Source organism: Megalobrama amblycephala, linkage group LG12, assembly GCF_018812025.1.
Source record: "Megalobrama amblycephala isolate DHTTF-2021 linkage group LG12, ASM1881202v1, whole genome shotgun sequence".
Taxonomy (NCBI): Eukaryota; Metazoa; Chordata; class Actinopteri; order Cypriniformes; family Xenocyprididae; genus Megalobrama; species Megalobrama amblycephala.
The window spans coordinates 598986-617201 of NC_063055.1; the positions used below are offsets into that span (position 1 = coordinate 598986).

Consider the following 18216-nt stretch of genomic DNA (forward strand, 5'->3'; position numbering starts at 1 on the left):
AAACACAACTTCATTCTTTATAAATCTCTCCAACAGTGTAGCATTAGCCGTTAGCCATGGAGCACAGCCTCAAACTCATAGAGAATCAAATATAAACATCAAAATAAATACTCACATAATTTGAAGCATGCATACAGCATGCATGACGAACATCTTGTAAAGATCCATTTGAGGGTTATATTAGCTGTGTGAAGTTTGTAAATGTGCTGTAATATAGTCGAGAGCTCGTGTGGCAGGGAGCACGCAAATTAAAGGGGCGGCGCGCTGAAAAAATCAGTGCATAGTTAATGATGCCCCAAAATAGGCAGTTAAAAACATTAATTAAAAAAAATCTATGGGGTATTTTGAGCTGAAACTTCACAGACACATTCAGGGGACACCTTAGACTTATATTACATCTTGTGAAAAAGCATTCTTGGGCACCTTTAAGTCAGAATTTCAACTTAGTATGTCATAATTTCAAATTTTTATGATAATGACGTGACTTTGACAACATCAAAATTTTAACTTAAGTAGAAATTGTGACTAAAAAGTTGTTATAATATACAAAAAAATTGATATTTATTTATTTCAGAATTATGACATAAAAAGTCATAATTCTGAAATAAAGTCAATATTATGACAAAAAGTCAAAATTCTGACTTAAAAAGTCATATTTATCACATAAAAAGTTGAATATGCATAATGAATATGCATAATAATACATAATGACAGAAAATTATAATTTTGACTCTTTAATCTCATAATTTTGACTTTTTATGTGATAATTATGACGTGACAAAAAGTAGAAATTCTGACATAAAAAGAAATTGTGATTTAAAAAGTTATAATTATGACAGTTGATATTATGACATAAAAAGTCAAAATTCTGACTTAAAAAGTAATAATTATCACATAAGTCCTAATTTAAATTTTTTAATAATATTTTTGACTTTTTATTAATCAATTAATTAGGATTTTCCAACTTTTTTATGTGGTGAAATGGGCTTCCAAATCAAACTTGTTTTTAGAAATATTATATAGTAGGTATTTCACATACTTTATTCCTGCTCTGCAAGAACTGATATCGTGTATCATTTATTAATGAACATGTTCTTAGTCAAACTAAGGCTGACAGCAACTAAAATCAACATTTAATCTAATTTAACCCTGTAAAGACTGACATGAAATAATGTGTTTATGTTTTGTATCATATTTGATCCATCAGGCTTTTATGGCCCATATAGTCTGATATAGTGAGAATATGGAGGGAATGTAAATAAATCTCATCCTGAGTCAGTAGTAGCCTATAGAGTTGTGTAAACATCACTGTGCAATCGCGCACGAGCTTCAGCAGCGCTGTTTTATTCTCGAAACGACTCTTTTAGAATGAATCCGGAGACAGATGGACGTCCAGCACAGTAAATACAGTATGAATGCATCTGTCAGAGGAGAAACACGCAGCCATCACTAACTCAACAGCTTCCTGAGGGACGCTTTTCCTGCAGTTCAGCCGCATTACAAACAACCTGAGCCGTGCCATTGAGCCGTGACAGGACGCTTCATGTCCGGCCGCCTGTAATGAGCTGCTATTTACAACAAATAAGGTGGATGGAGGAACACGGAGCCAAATGATGCCGCGGTCCTCCAGAGGCCGAGACGAGGCTCCGCGGGCGGGACTCGAGCTTCATCCCGCCGGAGACACACACATGCTTTAATGGGAGAGAGCCAGAGATCAATGAAACAGGTTAAGGGAGCCATCGCAGTCCAATGAATAACTGCCAGAGCACTGACAAAAGCACTGACATCAAACGCTGAAAAGGAGGAGGAAACGTTCGGGAGGCGCGGTCGATATTTGATAAATATGAAGCGGCGGATCTCTGACAAACGGGCTCATTTACTGCTCTAGTTTGGCTTCGTTCTCTCAGGCTTTTACACGGTGTGTGAAAAACCTCAAATATGATGGTTTCCTCATGAAAATGTATATATTCGACCCTCTGGTGCTGTTCGGTCATTAGTGACTGAAAAATGTTCCGCTTTGATTTGTTTAATTCATCGGGAATGGTACGAAACCTGACCGATTTTTGTGAACACAAAAACATGTGCAACGTTTTGCTAACGTTCATATTAAGTTGAAAACGTTATTTCTGAACGCCCAGATTCTTAAATGTTGTTTCTTGGTTATGCGAATGTTAGTCTAGTCAATAATTTTATCCCTTAAAACTCATCTTTGATCATCAAAATTACATATTTAAATGTCTTCATGTCTTCAAATAGTTTGAATGTTACTTTACACCCTTGCTTCATTTAGTATACACGGATTTATGCATATGCTAATTAGCCCCGCCTCCACGCACGAGCTCAGAGATCCACTCGGTCAACTTACTGAGATAAACACTGCTTAACTATGTTATCAAACAGCTAATAATGTGTTGCTAATGTTACACGATTAAGTTGAAAAAGTTATTTCTGAACGTTCAGAACGCCCAGTTTTTAAAATGTTTTTTTTCTTGGTTATGCAAACGTTAAAGCCCCACTGTAGTCAATATTTTTATCCCTTAAAACTCATCTTTAATCACCAAAATGACATATTTAAATGTTTTTGCCTGTGGAAATAAAAAAAATCTTAATGCCTTCAAATAGTTTGAATGTTACTTTACACCCTTGCTTCATTTAGTATACACGGATTTATGCATATGCTAATTAGCCCCGCCTCCACGCACGAGCTCAGATATCCACTCGGTCAACTTACTGAGATAAACACTGCTTAACTATGTTATCAAACAGCTAATAATGTGTTGCTAATGTTACAAGATTAAGTTGAAAAAGTTGTTTCTGAACGTTCAGAACGCCCAGATTTTTAAATGTTGTTTCTTGGTTATGCAAACGTTAAAGCCCCACTGTACTCAATATTTTTATCCCTTAAAACTCATCTTTGATCACCAAAATGACATATTTAAATGTTTTTTTCAGTGAAAAAAAAAAAATCTTAATGCCTTAAAATAGCTTGAATGTAACTCGACACCCTTGCCTCATATAGTATACATGGATTTATGCATATGCTAATTAGCCCCGCCTCCACGCACGAGCTCAGAGATCCACTCGGTCAACTTACTGAGATAAACGCTGCACAATGGCATCGCTCTTCACAACATGGGACACATAACGATATTTAATATGATTAGCCTTTCGCTTGACTATGTTATCAAACAGCTAATAATGTGTTGCTAATGTTACACGATTAAGCTGAAAACATTTCTGAACATTCAAAACGCCCATTTTTAAAAAAATGTTTTTTCTTGGTTATGCGAACGTTAAAGTCCCCCTGTAGTCAATATTTTTTTCTTTTAAAACTCATGTTTGATCACCAAAAGTACATATTTAAATGTTTTTTCCTGTGGAAAAAAAAAATCTTAATGCCTTAAAATAGCTTGAATGTAACTCGACACCCTTGCCTCATTTAGTATGAATATGCTAATTAGCCCCGCCTCCACTCACTTGCACAAGCTCAGAGATCCACTCGGTCAACTTACTGAGGTAAACGCTGTACAATGGTATCTGTCTTCACAACGTCGGACACATAACAGTAATTAATATAATTAGCCCTTCGCTTGACTACGTTATCAAACAGCTAATAATGTGATGCTAATGTTACACAATTAAGTTGAAAGCGTTATTTCTGAACGTTCAGAACGCCCAGTTTTTTAAATGTTGTTTCTTGGTTATGCGAACGTTAAAGTCCCCCTGTAGTCAATAATTTTATCCCTTAAAACTCATGTTTGACCACCAAAATTACATATTTAAATGTTTTTTCCTGTGAAAAAAAAAAAAATCTTAATGCCTTAAAATAGCTTGAATGTAACTCGACACCCTTGCCTCATTTAGTATGAATATGCTAATTAGCCCCGCCTCCACTCACTCACACAAGCTCAGAGATCCACTCGGTCAACTTACTGAGGTAAACGCTGCACAATTGTGTTGCTTTTTACATCGTCGGACACATAACGGCAATTAATATGATTAGCCTTTTGCTTAAATCTATTATAGTTAATGATATGCTAGTTTGTGATGTAAGAAACACCAGTGATTTCAAACTGCGATTTTTCAAATCACTGCAGACTTTTAAAGACAAAATATCAGCAATGGTGTTGAATGATGAATTTGCACGTTTCGTCTTAAATCATATTAAAAGACATAAAAAAACATTAAAAACTTGATTTTCACCACAGGGGGTCTTAAAGGGAACATTCCATTTTATCATTCTTCAAACATTAATGAAACGTTACTTTTGAATGTTCTCTGAACGTTCTGAAACAAGAAAAAAACTAACATTTCGAATAAAAGGCGTATAAATAATGTTTTTGTGCTAACGTTATTAAAACGTTCTATTAACGTTACTGGAAGAGGCCCTTGCCAGAGCGTTCCCTGTGATTCCCGTCAGCAGCGTCGATCTTACTGAAAAACACCGGGAGGCAAAAACGACATTCCTCAGACTTTATTTCAACATGTAAATATTTGATCTGGAGGAACGGCCGAGTTTTTCACCGCGAGTCTGTTGTGTCATTAAACACAGTCAATCATCTGGACATGTGGAGAACATTTCGCTCATGTTTGGGATGAATATGAAAGTGTCATCAGATTAAATTATGCATTGATGTTGTTTTCTAAAATCTGACTGATGATCTGATGGTGGATTAAATCAGAATCATGTTGTTTGATAATGTAACTGTACCTGCCAAATAAAGTTCACAAACATCCTTTCATCTCACTGGAAGTTAAACAGTATTTCTCAGATGCCTGACAGCAGGTCAGAGGTCAAAGGTCACAGGCAGGTCTCCATTCGCTTCCTAATGCTCTGAAATCTGTTTTGTTTGCCAGCTCTGATGTTTTTCACCACAGAATTTAGAAACGGAATGTTTACCGTACAGATTTCGAAACGTAATTAAATTTAGAATTATCTGACAGAAATCCAAGTGATGATGGTGTTTTCTGCACAGCTCTGCTTCCCTCTTCTGGTCTTCTGCGGCACGAACATCACCATCAGATGCATTAATTCACACAACAGATTCATGAAAACAAACACATCAGACTGTTTAATTACAGCACGAATGTGTGGAATTGTTTGCAGCTCGTATTTGATGGAGCAGCAACAGAAGCGGCACAATTAAAGGTTGATTACATTATTATCCCTCATCTGTGTCATCGCATCACTTAATGCGCTTGACGGCTGAAAGATTGTCACCGTTCTGGCAGAAACCTTTTCCCATCGTTCAGCGGAGAAACTTTCCTGCAGCTGTTTTCCAGCGGCATTAACCGCCGTCATCCAGAAACAACAGCAGCCCAGCGGTGTCAATTATATTTGATTGACTGAGTAAAGCAGCACACAAATAAGCCCAAACAATGGACACAAAAATCTATAGACGACTCTCCTCCTGTCAAATCAAGCGCTCGTCTCCTCCATTTTCATGCTGCACAACAGCCTTAAACACGCTGTCTGTCTGTCTGTCTCTCTCTCGACCTGTCTCTCTCTCTCAAACACCAGCACCAATTAAAGCGCCGGCGTCTTCAGAGGTGCGAAACGCTCCTGCCGTCCTGCAAACGAGCTCTAATTCATCAGTTTAACGTCACACATCTGCACATATTGGCTTTTGTATGGAATGAAATACTCTTCTTTCAAGGAGCATTAAACCTGTGGTTCATAGTTCAACACTCCAGGGAATCGACTCACTTCTGACTCACGATTCGATTCGTATTTGAGGAAATTGTATCAGTGTTGCACAATAAGTCATCACTGCAACAAATGATGTTCTTCCTCGGTGTTTCTGTCTTGTTTTCCAGCACAAATATCTAAACATTCTTAAATCAAGATACATTTACTGGAGAAGAGAAATTACTCAAAAAAATGAATCAAAATGAAGTGAGTTTGTGCTTAAAACAAGAACAAATATCTGCCATTGGAGTCACTTTTAATTAAAGGGGACCGATAATGCCACTTTTACGAGATGTAACGAATGTGAATGTTTCAGCTCAAAATCCCCCACAGATCATTTATTATAGCTTGTTAAATTTGCCCCTATTTAGGTGTGAGCAAAAACACGCCGTGTCCCTTTAAATGCAAATGAGCTGCTGCTCCCGCCCCCTTTCCAGAAGAGGGCGGAGCTTTAACAGCTCAACAACAACAAAGCCGGAGAATCTCACGCAGCCAAAATGACGAATGTCAGTATTTGACAACATTAAATCAGTGTAACAGTTGAAAACGTCTTTATTTTAACCTCCAAATGTCGTTACAATGATTCCAATAATATCATATTTCTTGCATTCAAACATAAGAGTTAAATTATAAATCCATACATTAACTCAGAACAAGACAGATTACATATAAACGTATTTGAGTTATGAAAGCAGTCAGAATCTGAAGGTGCAGCACTGGAATAAAGAACATGATTCATTCGTTCGTTCGTTTGTTCGATTGTTCATTCTCTGCTGCTTCTGTTTGATTATTGAGTCTGTACAAAATCACAGTATTGAAAAATTACTATTTCAAAAACTCGCATGTAAGAAAGTGTGACTGCAAATAGTGTCGAAAAGATTCATTAATCAAGCACCTGGTTTCTAAAAGGTCATCAGAGTGCAAATCTGAATCATAGTTCTGTAGCGTCGGCTGCTCTAGACAGCGCTCGTCTTGCTTTTGCTCTTGGATTCGCTCTTTTTCCCGGACGGACCGGCGCTTTTTCCACCGCTCTGAGTGTTGTTGTTGTTGCTGTTCTGGTTGCCGCTGAGAGTTTCCATGATGGAGCGGAACGTTCCGAAAGGCCGTTTCCCGGATTCCGCCTTGTCTTTGGCGGGCGGGACTTTCACGTCGGCCGCGGGTCCGTCTTTACGCGGCGGCTCGTCGAACGTGACCCTCAGTTTCAGGTTCTGAGAGGTCTTTCTTCGAGAGGACGGGGACTTGAGGGCACTTTTGGGGCTCGTCGCGACCTTTTGGCCGTCGGGAAACTCTCCCGCCGCGTCGGCTTTCGTTTCGGGATCGCTGTGGTCTGAAGATGGAGACGGGTTGTAAGCGTCCACGGATTTGGAAGTCCTGTGCGCGAAGGAGAGCTTGCGCTCGCTGGTGGAGCCGTGCTTGTGCTCCTCAACCTCTGCGATGGGCAGCTGGGTCGGTCTGTCGGGCCTGGAGCCGCCGGCCGCGGGTTTGGACTCATCCGGAGCATACGCCGCGTCGCCGTCTGATTCGCTAAGCGAACGCTGCATGATCTGCTTGAGACGAGCCAACTTTAGTTCCCGCCTCTCTCCCATCCCCAGCCGTCTCATTGGTCCGGCTCCAGGCCCCGCCCCTGACTCCACCCCTCCGGCACCGTCCTGGAACTCCAGCGTCAGTCTGTCTCTGGCACTCGCCGGGTCTTTTCCCAGCAGCTTCTTCAGAACGCCATCCGAGTCCGTGTGTCTCTGCTTCAGGACCCACTGGCCGTTATCAGCCGTCACTTCAGCCGTCAGCGTCATCTCAGGCCACGTCTCAGCCGGAGGAACGTGAGAGCTACGAGAGAGGAGAGAGAGACGATGAGTTCTGATGGAGGGCCCTATGAAATATGGTTTATTTGTTACCATATTCTTTTTTCAGTTAATAAACGGTATTATTATTATTATTATTATTATGGGCCAAGCTCCGAAGGTGTGTAAGCACCTATTCTAATCGTTGGTGTTCTTATTATTCTTCTACCGTTTCTACTTCCGCTCTGGAAGTCTATGGCAGCCCACAGAACCACATTCCGACAAAAATGTATGGAATTCAATTAGATTCGTCAAACTGTTCTCGAACAACGCGCAAACAAATTTTACGTAGTGTAAGCGAAGATAGACGTAAGACTATATCTCCGCAACGCTTTATCGTATTCAAACCAAACTTGGTATAAGTCATCACGAGTATGACCTAGGAATTTTATTCCCAATTTTCCCATTTCGGCCATTTTGAATTTGCTCATGGATTTGCGTGTTTTCCACCGCTCTGAGTATTATTGTTGCTGTTCTGGTTGCCGCTGAGGCTTGTCCTCAACGCTTTATCATATTCAGACCAAACTTGGTACAAGTCATCATGAGTATGACCTAAAGTTACATGCTGCGTTTCAGCGCAGCGCCACCTACTGGTCTGGAGATACAAAAAATGGCATTTTTTGCTAAAACTTCTGAAAGGTTTGGCCAAAAATCACAAAACTGGTCTCTTTAGATTCGGTGAGGCATGGAGAGCCGAACGATACCCAATTTTCCCATATCAGCCAATTTGAATTTGCTCTTGGATTCGCTCATTTTCCCGAACGGACCGGCGTGTTTTCCGCTGCTCAGAGCATTAATGTTGTTGCTGTTCTGGTTACCACTGAGGCTTTATCGTATTCAGACCAAACTTGGTACAGGTCATCACAAGTATGACCTGAGGCTACATGCTACGTTTTAGCACAGCACCACCTACTGGTCTGGAGATACGAAAAATGGAAATTTTTGCTAAAACTTCTGAATGGTTTGGCCAAAAATCACAAAACTGGTCTCTTTAGATTCGGTGAGGCATGTAGAGTCGGACGATACCCAATTTTACCATATCAGCCAATTTGAATTTGCTCTTGGATTCGCTCATTTTCCCGAACGGACCGGCATTTTTTCCGCCGCTCGGAGCATTAATGTTGTTGCTGTTCTGGTTACCGATGAGGCTTGTCCTCAACGCTTTATCATATTCAGACCAAACTTGGTACAAGTCATCATGAGTATGACCTAAAGTTACATGCTGCGTTTCAGCGCAGCACCACCTACTGGTCTGGAGATACGAAAAATGGCAATTTTTGCTAAAACTTCTGAATGGTTTGGCCAAAAATCACAAAACTGGTCTCTTTAGATTCGGTGAGGCATGTAGAGTCGGACGATACCCAATTTTACCATATCAGCCAATTTGAATTTGCTCCTGGATTCGCTCATTTTCCCGAACGGACCGGCATTTTTTCCGCCGCTCGGAGCATTAATGTTGTTGCTGTTTTGGTTACCGATGAGGCTTGTCCTCAACGCTTTATCATATTCAGACCAAACTTGGTACAAGTCATCTCGAGTATGACCTAAAGTTACATGCTGCGTTTCGGCACAGCGCCACCTACTGGTCCGGAGATACTAAAAAAAAAAAAAGGCAATTTTTGCTTAAAACTTCTGAATGGTTTGGCCAAAAATCACAAGACTCTTTCAGTCTCTTTAGATTCAGTGTAGCATGCAGAGTTGAACAATAATCAATTTTCCAATATCAGCCATTTTGGGTATCACAGCATTTTGAATTTTTTCGCAAAATGCTGTATTTTACGAACGCATTGGCGTATTGTTCGAAACTCTGTATGTCTTCGGCACCATGCCCTGACAGTACTCAAAAATATTTGGGGCAGCGCCACCTTGTGGTCAAAAGTTATAATGAAATTTACAAAAATGCTACTAACTTTTGACCAAATTAACCTATGTGATGAAACTGGTCTCAATAGATTACTTGGGTCATGCAGAGAACATAGACACTAGCCAATCGTCCTGTCCAGCATTCTGATTTTCTTTAAAAACCTACTTTTTCAAACTCCTCCTTGACCGTTAGTCCGATTTCCACCAAAATTGAATCGTATCCTCTTCAGACCATGCCGGCAAAAAGTTTTGTGTTAATAGACGAAACCGTTTTCGTTTACCGCAGCAACAAATTTGAGGCATGATGCCAAAACGACTCTTGAGGCTGTATCTCTGTGGCATATTGACACCAAACTTTGCACGTGTCATTGTCAGCTCACTCTAAACACAATACATCAAATGGGTCACAGCGCCACCTATTGATCGAAAGTGATAAAGCATTGAATCATTATTGTTGAGTATTTTTTCACCTATTTTACCTAAAATTATCTTAATAGGTCTTTAATTGCTCATTGTTGCAGTTGGTCTGATGCTCCCAGCAATGTTGGCATGACTTACCATGCGATCTTTGTGCTTGGCCCCTTAATGGCTATTATTTACTATTATTCTTATTTTAAGAGGTACATTCTATGGTATAATAATTGTAAGTTAAACCAAACTTTTATTTTGCCGGGTTTTCTCGAAGAGCTTTGAGTTTGTGTGTGTATCTGCTGAAGTGACTCTTGATTAAGTGTACAGCCCTACTTTTGATTTGTTCATCCAAAATTTGCTGTGACATTCTGCATTATATTTGAACCATGCTTGGCATCAAACTGCAGGACAATCGCTGCTCATCGAGGACAGACCTTGGCGATCGAGGTCTTCCGTTGGGCTCTTGCGTCTGCAGGAGCAGCTGGAGTTGGTTCTGCATGGCGACCCGTGCTGTAGTTTGTCTGTGGAGTCAGAAACAGATGTTGGCGTCACTCACAGGTCGCATCAGAAGTCAAACGCATCACATGAATGAAATCTCTTACTCGTGCAGCTGTTTGGTCAGTTTGACCACCTGCGACGCCAGCGACATGCACGTCTCCACCACCACCAGATAGCGCGAGCAGGTGCTGTGACCCTGCCGCTCGGCACACTGGGACGGACGCTCGCCCTGCTGGTTCTGCACGGTCACGTTGGAGCCGTACTCCACAAGAGTCTGAGCTCACGCAGAAAAACAAACACGTTAGAAGACAGCAGCACATTAACTTCGCATGACAAATTTCTTCATTTTAGGTAACACTTTAGCAGGGCTCAACAATAAGGACCTCCTGATGGCCCGGGGCCAGTGTGAACGACGCTCGGGACAGTAGACGGAACGGTCACTCGCCCTATCGGTCCAAGGCTGTAGGATGTGCAATATATATCATCTATGATGTCATAACTGTTGATTTAATGATCTGAAATTATCAAGCATGTCCCTCACTTTACAAAAACCAAACCAAACACCCATTGAGAGCATGCATACACTTCGTGACGTAGTCTAGTAGGTTAGACTAGTGCGCGTGCATATCTGGTGTACGCATTCATTGCGTGATTTAGTCTATTAAAATGCCTTTAGGATGCATCAGAATTCAAGATAAGGAGCAAAAATGACCTTGTATATCTTTTATATTTATATCATTTAATATAGTTAACCAATATTAAACAAAGAGCGGCGTTTTTGTCCAAATATCAGCTTCATTACAAATGTGATATTGATTTTATTCAGCGTATAGTTTAATGAACAAGAACTTAATATCAAGTGACTTACATTTTACACACCAAATCGCCTGTTTCGCTGTATTTCGCCAACGAAAACAGTTCCAGCATTGTTTTGTGTCTCTCAGCAACACTTCCTGAATGAATCAGCCGTTTGAATGAATCGGTTGAATCTCAATGATTCGCTCATTAAACAGTGATTCGCTGCCACCTACTGGCGAGTTTAATTCCACATTTAAAGTGTCTTTTCATTTTTAAATTAATTTCAAATAACAGTATTTAATGTTTTATATTTTCAACATTTCAAAACATTATTTATGCATCTGTTACTGCTCTTGATTAACTTTAATAAAGTTTAATCTATAGTTATACATTAGATTACAATTTCTGTACCTGAAAATCTCCTGTTTAAACCTACATGAAAAACTTGAAAAGCACCGTCTATTTCATTTATATGTTTGTTCTGTTGTATTTATTTAATTATTTGTTACTATTTTATTACTTACTGTTTATTTGTCTAATAATTAAAATTTAAGTTAGTTATTATAGTAGCTTTTGGTGTCATAACCCTACTTATTAAGGTTACATGTATCAAAAACAATAACTAGACCCATTTTCTTTTCTTTTCTTTTACTTTATTTTTTTATTTTTATTTTTTGTGGGGCTCACTATTAACTAGTTGCTTAATAACATGCACATTGTCTGTATTCTAAACAAGCGATTGCATACCTGAGGTTAGTCATTTGCATAAAACAAGTCAAAACATCTCCATATAAGGGCTTTCCACAAAACAATCTCATGCAGAGGAACCTCACAGCTCTTTCGTTTCTGATTTTGTGCATTTGTGTGACATGTGGTTAGTGAATGTTTTTCTTTCTGTCTGTGACCAAACAGAACAATCCTGAAAGCTGGACCGGTACGTCTCTCAGCACTACAGGAACATCAACAGGAAATGGGAGGGAGAGCCGCTTCCTGTCTCTCTTTCTTACTGCATCCCAGACAAAGTAAGTGCGGATAAAATGAGCGGAGCACCTGAACGCAGCTGAGATGGCCGTACTGAGCCGCCACGTGAACCGCCGAGTTCCCGTTCTGATCCACCTCGTCCAGAGAAATGGCCTGTTCCTGCATGAACTGCAGCAGCCACAGCAGGACGCGCTCCTGCAACACATGTGCCGTGATTAGTCACGTGACCGCTGGAGCGTTCCTGCGGCGTGTGGGCGGAGTCGCTCACCTGTCCGTGCCGTGCGGCGTAGTGGATGAGGCTGGGATGCTCTCGAGTGCAGCTGAGCTCGGCGATGGCTTCGGTTTCGCTCACCATCCAGCGCACACACTCCAGATGACCGTTCTACACAAACGACACAAAGTTTAGTCTGTTTAGTATACGCCACAGCTGATTGGACGAACATCTGTACACGCCCACGAGTGCAGGATGATGTCATCAAATTTTCCTGGAAGGGAAACAGTGTGCAGTTTATTGTGTTGATGTTTGAACAATTTTCATTCGCCAAACCCATTTTGAGCTCAAATATTTGAGATTTAAAATTAATATTTCAATTCTCATTCGTATGTTCACGGTTCTTTGATGTAGGTTAATGTCACATGACATGCAGGTAGGGATGCAAAGAGGTGGAAAATTTCCAGGATTTTTGGAAATTTTGAAAAGTTTCTGGAAATTTACCAGAAATGTTCCACTCCTTTGCATCCCTACATGCAGTTAAACAAATCAAAATGTAATCTGTATTTAACATTTTTTTATTTAAAATGTTTTTCTTTTTAAACAATTTATTTACAGAACAGCACAATTTGGTCTAAAATCTATATTATTATTATTTTGTCAAATATTGTGTTTTGAACTGTGATGTAATAATAATAATACAATTTTTATAATATTATTTTTTTTACTTTATAATCTTTTTATTTTCTATTTTTCTTTATTTAATTTTCTATTTTTAACTTTATAATATTTTTATTAAATTTTTTATTAATCATTATTATTAATTATTAATTTAGTTATATCTTTCATTTTGTAAATATAAAGAAGTAATAAAAAGAAATAAAATTCTATATAAAAATAATATTAATAAATAATAAATAATAAAAATCCTAAAAACACTAATTTAAAAATTAATAAAATCATAAAAAGAAAATAGATAAATCATTCAAAAATAGACAAATACAATTAAAACTCTTAATAAAACTTAAATCATAAAAATGTAAAAATAAAATATACTGTAGCATTTAAAAATTCATTAAATAATAAAAAGAAAAAGACCATTTTAAAAGAAAATTAAACACTTACTAAAACCTCAAAATCATAAAAAGAAAATAGATAAATCATTCAAAATAAAATGCTTACTAAAAATTCATTAAATCAAGTAAACTTTGAAATACATTTTAGCATCATAAAAATAAAAAATATTTTTATTTTATATTTTAACTTTATAATATAAAAAAAAATGAAGACTAAATTATTATTAATTATTAATTTAGTTATATCTTTTATTTTGGTTTCATCGACAACAGGTTTTTAAGTCTGAAAATGTAATTATATCTATTATATTATTATTTATTTATAAATAAATATTACAATAACTTGCTTTCATTCATTCATGTGCATTTTTAAATTTTTTTACATATTTCTCTGAACTTTTCCACGGACCCCTAGCGCCCCCTAGGGGACCCAGTTTGAAAACCCCAGATTTAATTAATCATTAGCAGTTAATCAACTGCACTAGCACAGAGCCGAGCTCGACGACACAGACACGAACAACCAGACGGACGTACCCGGACGCCGAGGCCTGCGGGCGTGAGCTGCTGCTTGTTGCGTTCGTTCAGACAGTCCTCGCCCATGAGCGACGTCAGGTGCTGCAGGCAGTCGGCGTGACCCTGAGCCGCAGCCACGTGCAGCAGGTTGTTCCCGTCCTCGTCTCGGATGCGCTCCAGGTTCTCTGCGGCGAAGTGAGGCTGCACAGACACAATCACAACACACTGACCAATCAGAGCAGAGCAGCTCTCAGGAAGGCGGGGTTTAGAGAGACCGAATCTTTGAACGAAGCGTTTCCGACACTGAGAGAAAAGAGCTGAAGGATATTATGAGAGAATTAAAGTGTTTTTTTACCTTGGTTGAATATAAATCTAAACAACTTCAGGAACTAGACTTTAAATGACGGAGAACCGGTTCTTACCAGCAGTGAGATCTGCCCCTCTCTCACGATGTTCAGGATGTTCTGCGTCTTCTTGGCTTCTTCGTCGCCGTCTCCAAACGCTCGCAAGCCCCCCCTCGTGCCTTTGGCTCCCTGGAGAGGGAACGCCGCCTGCCCGCCGTCGGATACGGCTTTGTCCGGGAAGGGCAGGCCGGACAGGAGCTTGTCCGTCTCCGATCCGTGACCGTGCTCGAATCCCGCGCTTTGTGCCCTGAGATCCACGGACTTTGACTTCCTCATGTCGGGCCAGTTGACGGGCGACAGCACACAGAACTGCGTCCCGCCGCTCAGGCTCTCGGAGTGGGCGAGCGTCGATCCTCTGACGCCGGCGGCCGCGCTCCTCTTCTCCGAAGCCACGCGGGGCAGAGTAGCCGTCTGCTGACTGGATTTGATGTACGGCACGTCGAGGATCTCGTCCATGTCCAGGTCGTAGTGCTCCAGCTCTCCAAACAGAGCTCCGTTCGCCAGGCCTCGGCTCTTGACGGCGCAGGGAGAAACGGCGGCGTCCTCTTTGCTTTGTTCTGCGCTCTGCTCCACGCTCTTCCCGTCGGCCTCCGTCTCCGACACCTCCGGCTGGTGTTTGAGGGGAGACACGCGTTTGACGGGTCGGAATTTGCTGTAGACGTCGGCGATGCCGGTGGGTTTGATTCCCGCTCCGCCGTGTGACGCCGCGGTACGAGCCCAGTTGATGGACGGAGCTGAAAAACAATGAGATGAATCTGTATTAAACGCCTTTCGCTACACATGAATTCAAAGCAGCTTTACTATGGAAGCTCGATTCCGCCATGAAATAAAAATAAAAAAGGTCATTTTTATCTCGTACGTCGTACCTTGTCTCTCGTCGCTCTGTCCATCGTGTCTTCGGCACAGCTCAGGAATGCTCTTGGACGCGTACTGTGACAGACATCAGGACATGTTAAAGGTCAACAAACACTACTGTGACGTCATGTGACGTCATGAGCACCTGAGGAACGCCACATGAGCACCAGCAGTGCACGATTCTGTGTATTATAATACTGAAGGGACACAGAACGACGCTGTAATCTACTGTATTCATCATACGTCAATACTGTAACATTTTAACAATTACTGTAACAATTAAATCCTAAAAATGAAAGATTGAAATAAATTACTTTAAAATAAAAACAAATCAAAATAAAATGCTTACTAAAATGTATTAAATCATGAAAATGAAAATATATATATATAAAACTTTAAAATAAATTGTAGCTTTTAAAACTTCATTAAATCATAAAAATAAAAAGAAATAATTTTAAAAGAAAAAATCTAAATAAAACATTACAAAATTCAAATCATAAAAAGAAAATATATAAATCATTTAAAAATAAAAACAAATCAAAATAAAATGCTTACTAAAACTTGAATCATAAAAATTAAATAAATCTTTAAAATAAACTTTAAAACATATTTTAGCATTTAAAAATTCATTAATTTAATAAAAATGAAATAATTTTAAAAGAAAACTTCTAAAAACACTAACTAACTCATGATTAAACTAATGATTAAACTCATTTAATCATATAAAAAATATAAATTATTTAAAAATGAAAAACAAATCAAAATGAACTGATTATTAAAACTTAAATCATGAAAATGAAAAAATTAATGAAATCTTTCAAATAAACTTTTAAATATATTTTAGCATTTAAAAATTCATTAAATCATTAAAATAATAAGAAATCAGTTTAAATAAAACACTTACTAAAAACTAAATAGATGTCATTTAAAAATAAAGACAAATCAAATTAAAACTTACTGAAACTTGAATCATAAAAATGAAAAAAAAAACTTAAAGTATACTTTAGCATTTAAAAATTCATTAAATCATAAAAAGAAAATTACCATTTAAAAGAACATTTCTAAATAAAACACTAACTAAAAAACTCATAAAATCATAAAAAGAAAATATGTAAATCATTTAAAAATAAAGACAAATCAAAATAAAATGCTTACTAAAAATCCATTAAATCATGAAAATAAATAAATTAAATAAATCTTTAAAATAAATTGTTTTAAAAAAAATTATCATTTAAAAATTCATTAAAAATAAAAAGAAATCAGTTTAAAGATAATATCTAAATAAAACACTTACTAAAAACTAAAACAATCATAAAAAGAAAATAGAATAAATATAGATTAAAAATAAAGACAAATCAAAATAAAACTTACTAGAAACTTAAATCATAAAAAAGAAAAAATTAAATAACTAAAATATACTGTAGCATCTAAAAATTCATTAAATTATAAAAAGAAAAACATAATTTTAAAAGAGCATTTCTAAATAAAATACTAAAAAACTCATGAAAATATATAAATCATTTAAAAAAACAAATCAAAATAAAATGCTTACTAAAATTAAATCATGTAAATGAAAAAGATAAAATTAAATAAATCTTTAAAGTAAACTTTAAAATACATTTTAGCATCATAAAAATAAAAGGATATCATTTTAAAATAAAAAATATCAAAATAAAATGCTAGCTAAAAATTCATTGAATCATGAAAATGAAAAAAATAGTAAAAGAAAAAATCTACAGAAAACACTTTCTAAATAATAAAAACATAATAAATTAAATAAATAATTTTAAAGTAAAACACTAACTAAAACTGAACAAAATCACAATAAACAAATAATCCTAAAATAAAAACAAATAAAAATAACACTAGAAAAGATGAAATATTTTACTTGTTTAGCTGCATGTCATGTGACCATTAACACTGAAATATTAACCTAAAATCTTGTGTGCCTGCTAGAAATTATTTTAACTGTTCAATGTAAAGTGAAATCTCTCAGATTTCATAAATATTATCTTCATTTGTGTTTCAAAGGTGAAGAAAAGTCTTACAGGTGACAGAATTTTCATTTTTGATTGAATTCCTTTAAGATTAAAAATGTTTTAACGAATGTTGAAAGTATAACTGAGCAGATCTGTACAGTCACTCGTGATCATGACGAGACGGACTCACGGGTAGATCATCAGTGAAGTCGATCTCATCCAGATCCAGGTATTCAGGAACGTCCATCTTCAGTCAGCATTCTGAGAACACACACACACACACACACACACACACACACACACACACGATTTAATTGATCAATAATCACTGATACACACTCCAGTCAAACAAGAATGTGACGTCATAAAGCGAGGGGCGGGGCTTGCGCTCATCCATCAGCACTTGATTGGACAGTGGAAAGTGGGCGTGGTTACCAGAGGTGAAGTGAGTAATAAAATTATGATTAAGTAGCTATTTAACCACTGGTCAACATTAACCAGCAGCGGCCTCGATGACGTCAGGTGAACAGGAAACTTGTTTATATTTTGACAAAACATGAATAACTGATGAATCAGTCACAATAAGAGCAGAACCATGATTTAATGTGTCTATTTCACATCAAACACACAATCGTCGATAACCGATCATGAAAAACAAACTGATGAATATTCATGAGATGAAGATAGATGTTTATCTCTTTAAATCTGCCTGTTTCTGTCAGTCTTTTGTTTCTAGCATTAGCTTTAGCGTTAGCATCCCTCAGATGATCTCTCACCATCTTATTGTTTCTCTCTGGATCCTCTCGTGTGTTTCTGATCGCTTTTGCCCGTTGTGTTGTGTTCAGTGTGTGTGTGAGAGAGTGTGTGTGTGTCGTACCTTGTGCTCGCTGCTGTGTGTCGCTGATTGTCTGTCTGTGTTTCTTCTGAATAGCGGATCATCTGAAGAATGTGACACGAGCGCGCGCCTCCCTCAGCCTCCTCTGCGCGCGCGACCCGACACACAGCGCGCACACGGTGACTCGCCAGCAGAGGGCGATACAGACACACGCACGCGCAGAAATTATAAAAGCTTGAAATAATGAAATAATAAAAAAAATAAC

The 18216-nt window shown here is 38.0% G+C and overlaps 1 protein-coding gene across 1 annotated transcript; it reads right to left on the reverse strand.

Annotated features, from left to right (window-relative positions):
- Window positions 1–6223: 6223 nt before the first annotated feature.
- On the reverse strand, window positions 6224–18151 carry LOC125279586 (synuclein, alpha interacting protein). Its single transcript, XM_048209432.1, has 10 exons — window positions 17994–18151; window positions 17307–17377; window positions 15149–15212; window positions 14301–15016; window positions 13900–14079; window positions 12347–12460; window positions 12148–12273; window positions 10404–10573; window positions 10236–10322; window positions 6224–7513 (listed from the first exon to the last, which is right to left on the reverse strand). The coding sequence occupies exons 2-10, from the start codon at window positions 17361–17363 to the stop codon at window positions 6646–6648; spliced, it is 2382 nt and encodes a 793-aa protein (XP_048065389.1). The 5' UTR covers window positions 17364–17377; window positions 17994–18151; the 3' UTR covers window positions 6224–6645.
- Window positions 18152–18216: the final 65 nt, after the last annotated feature.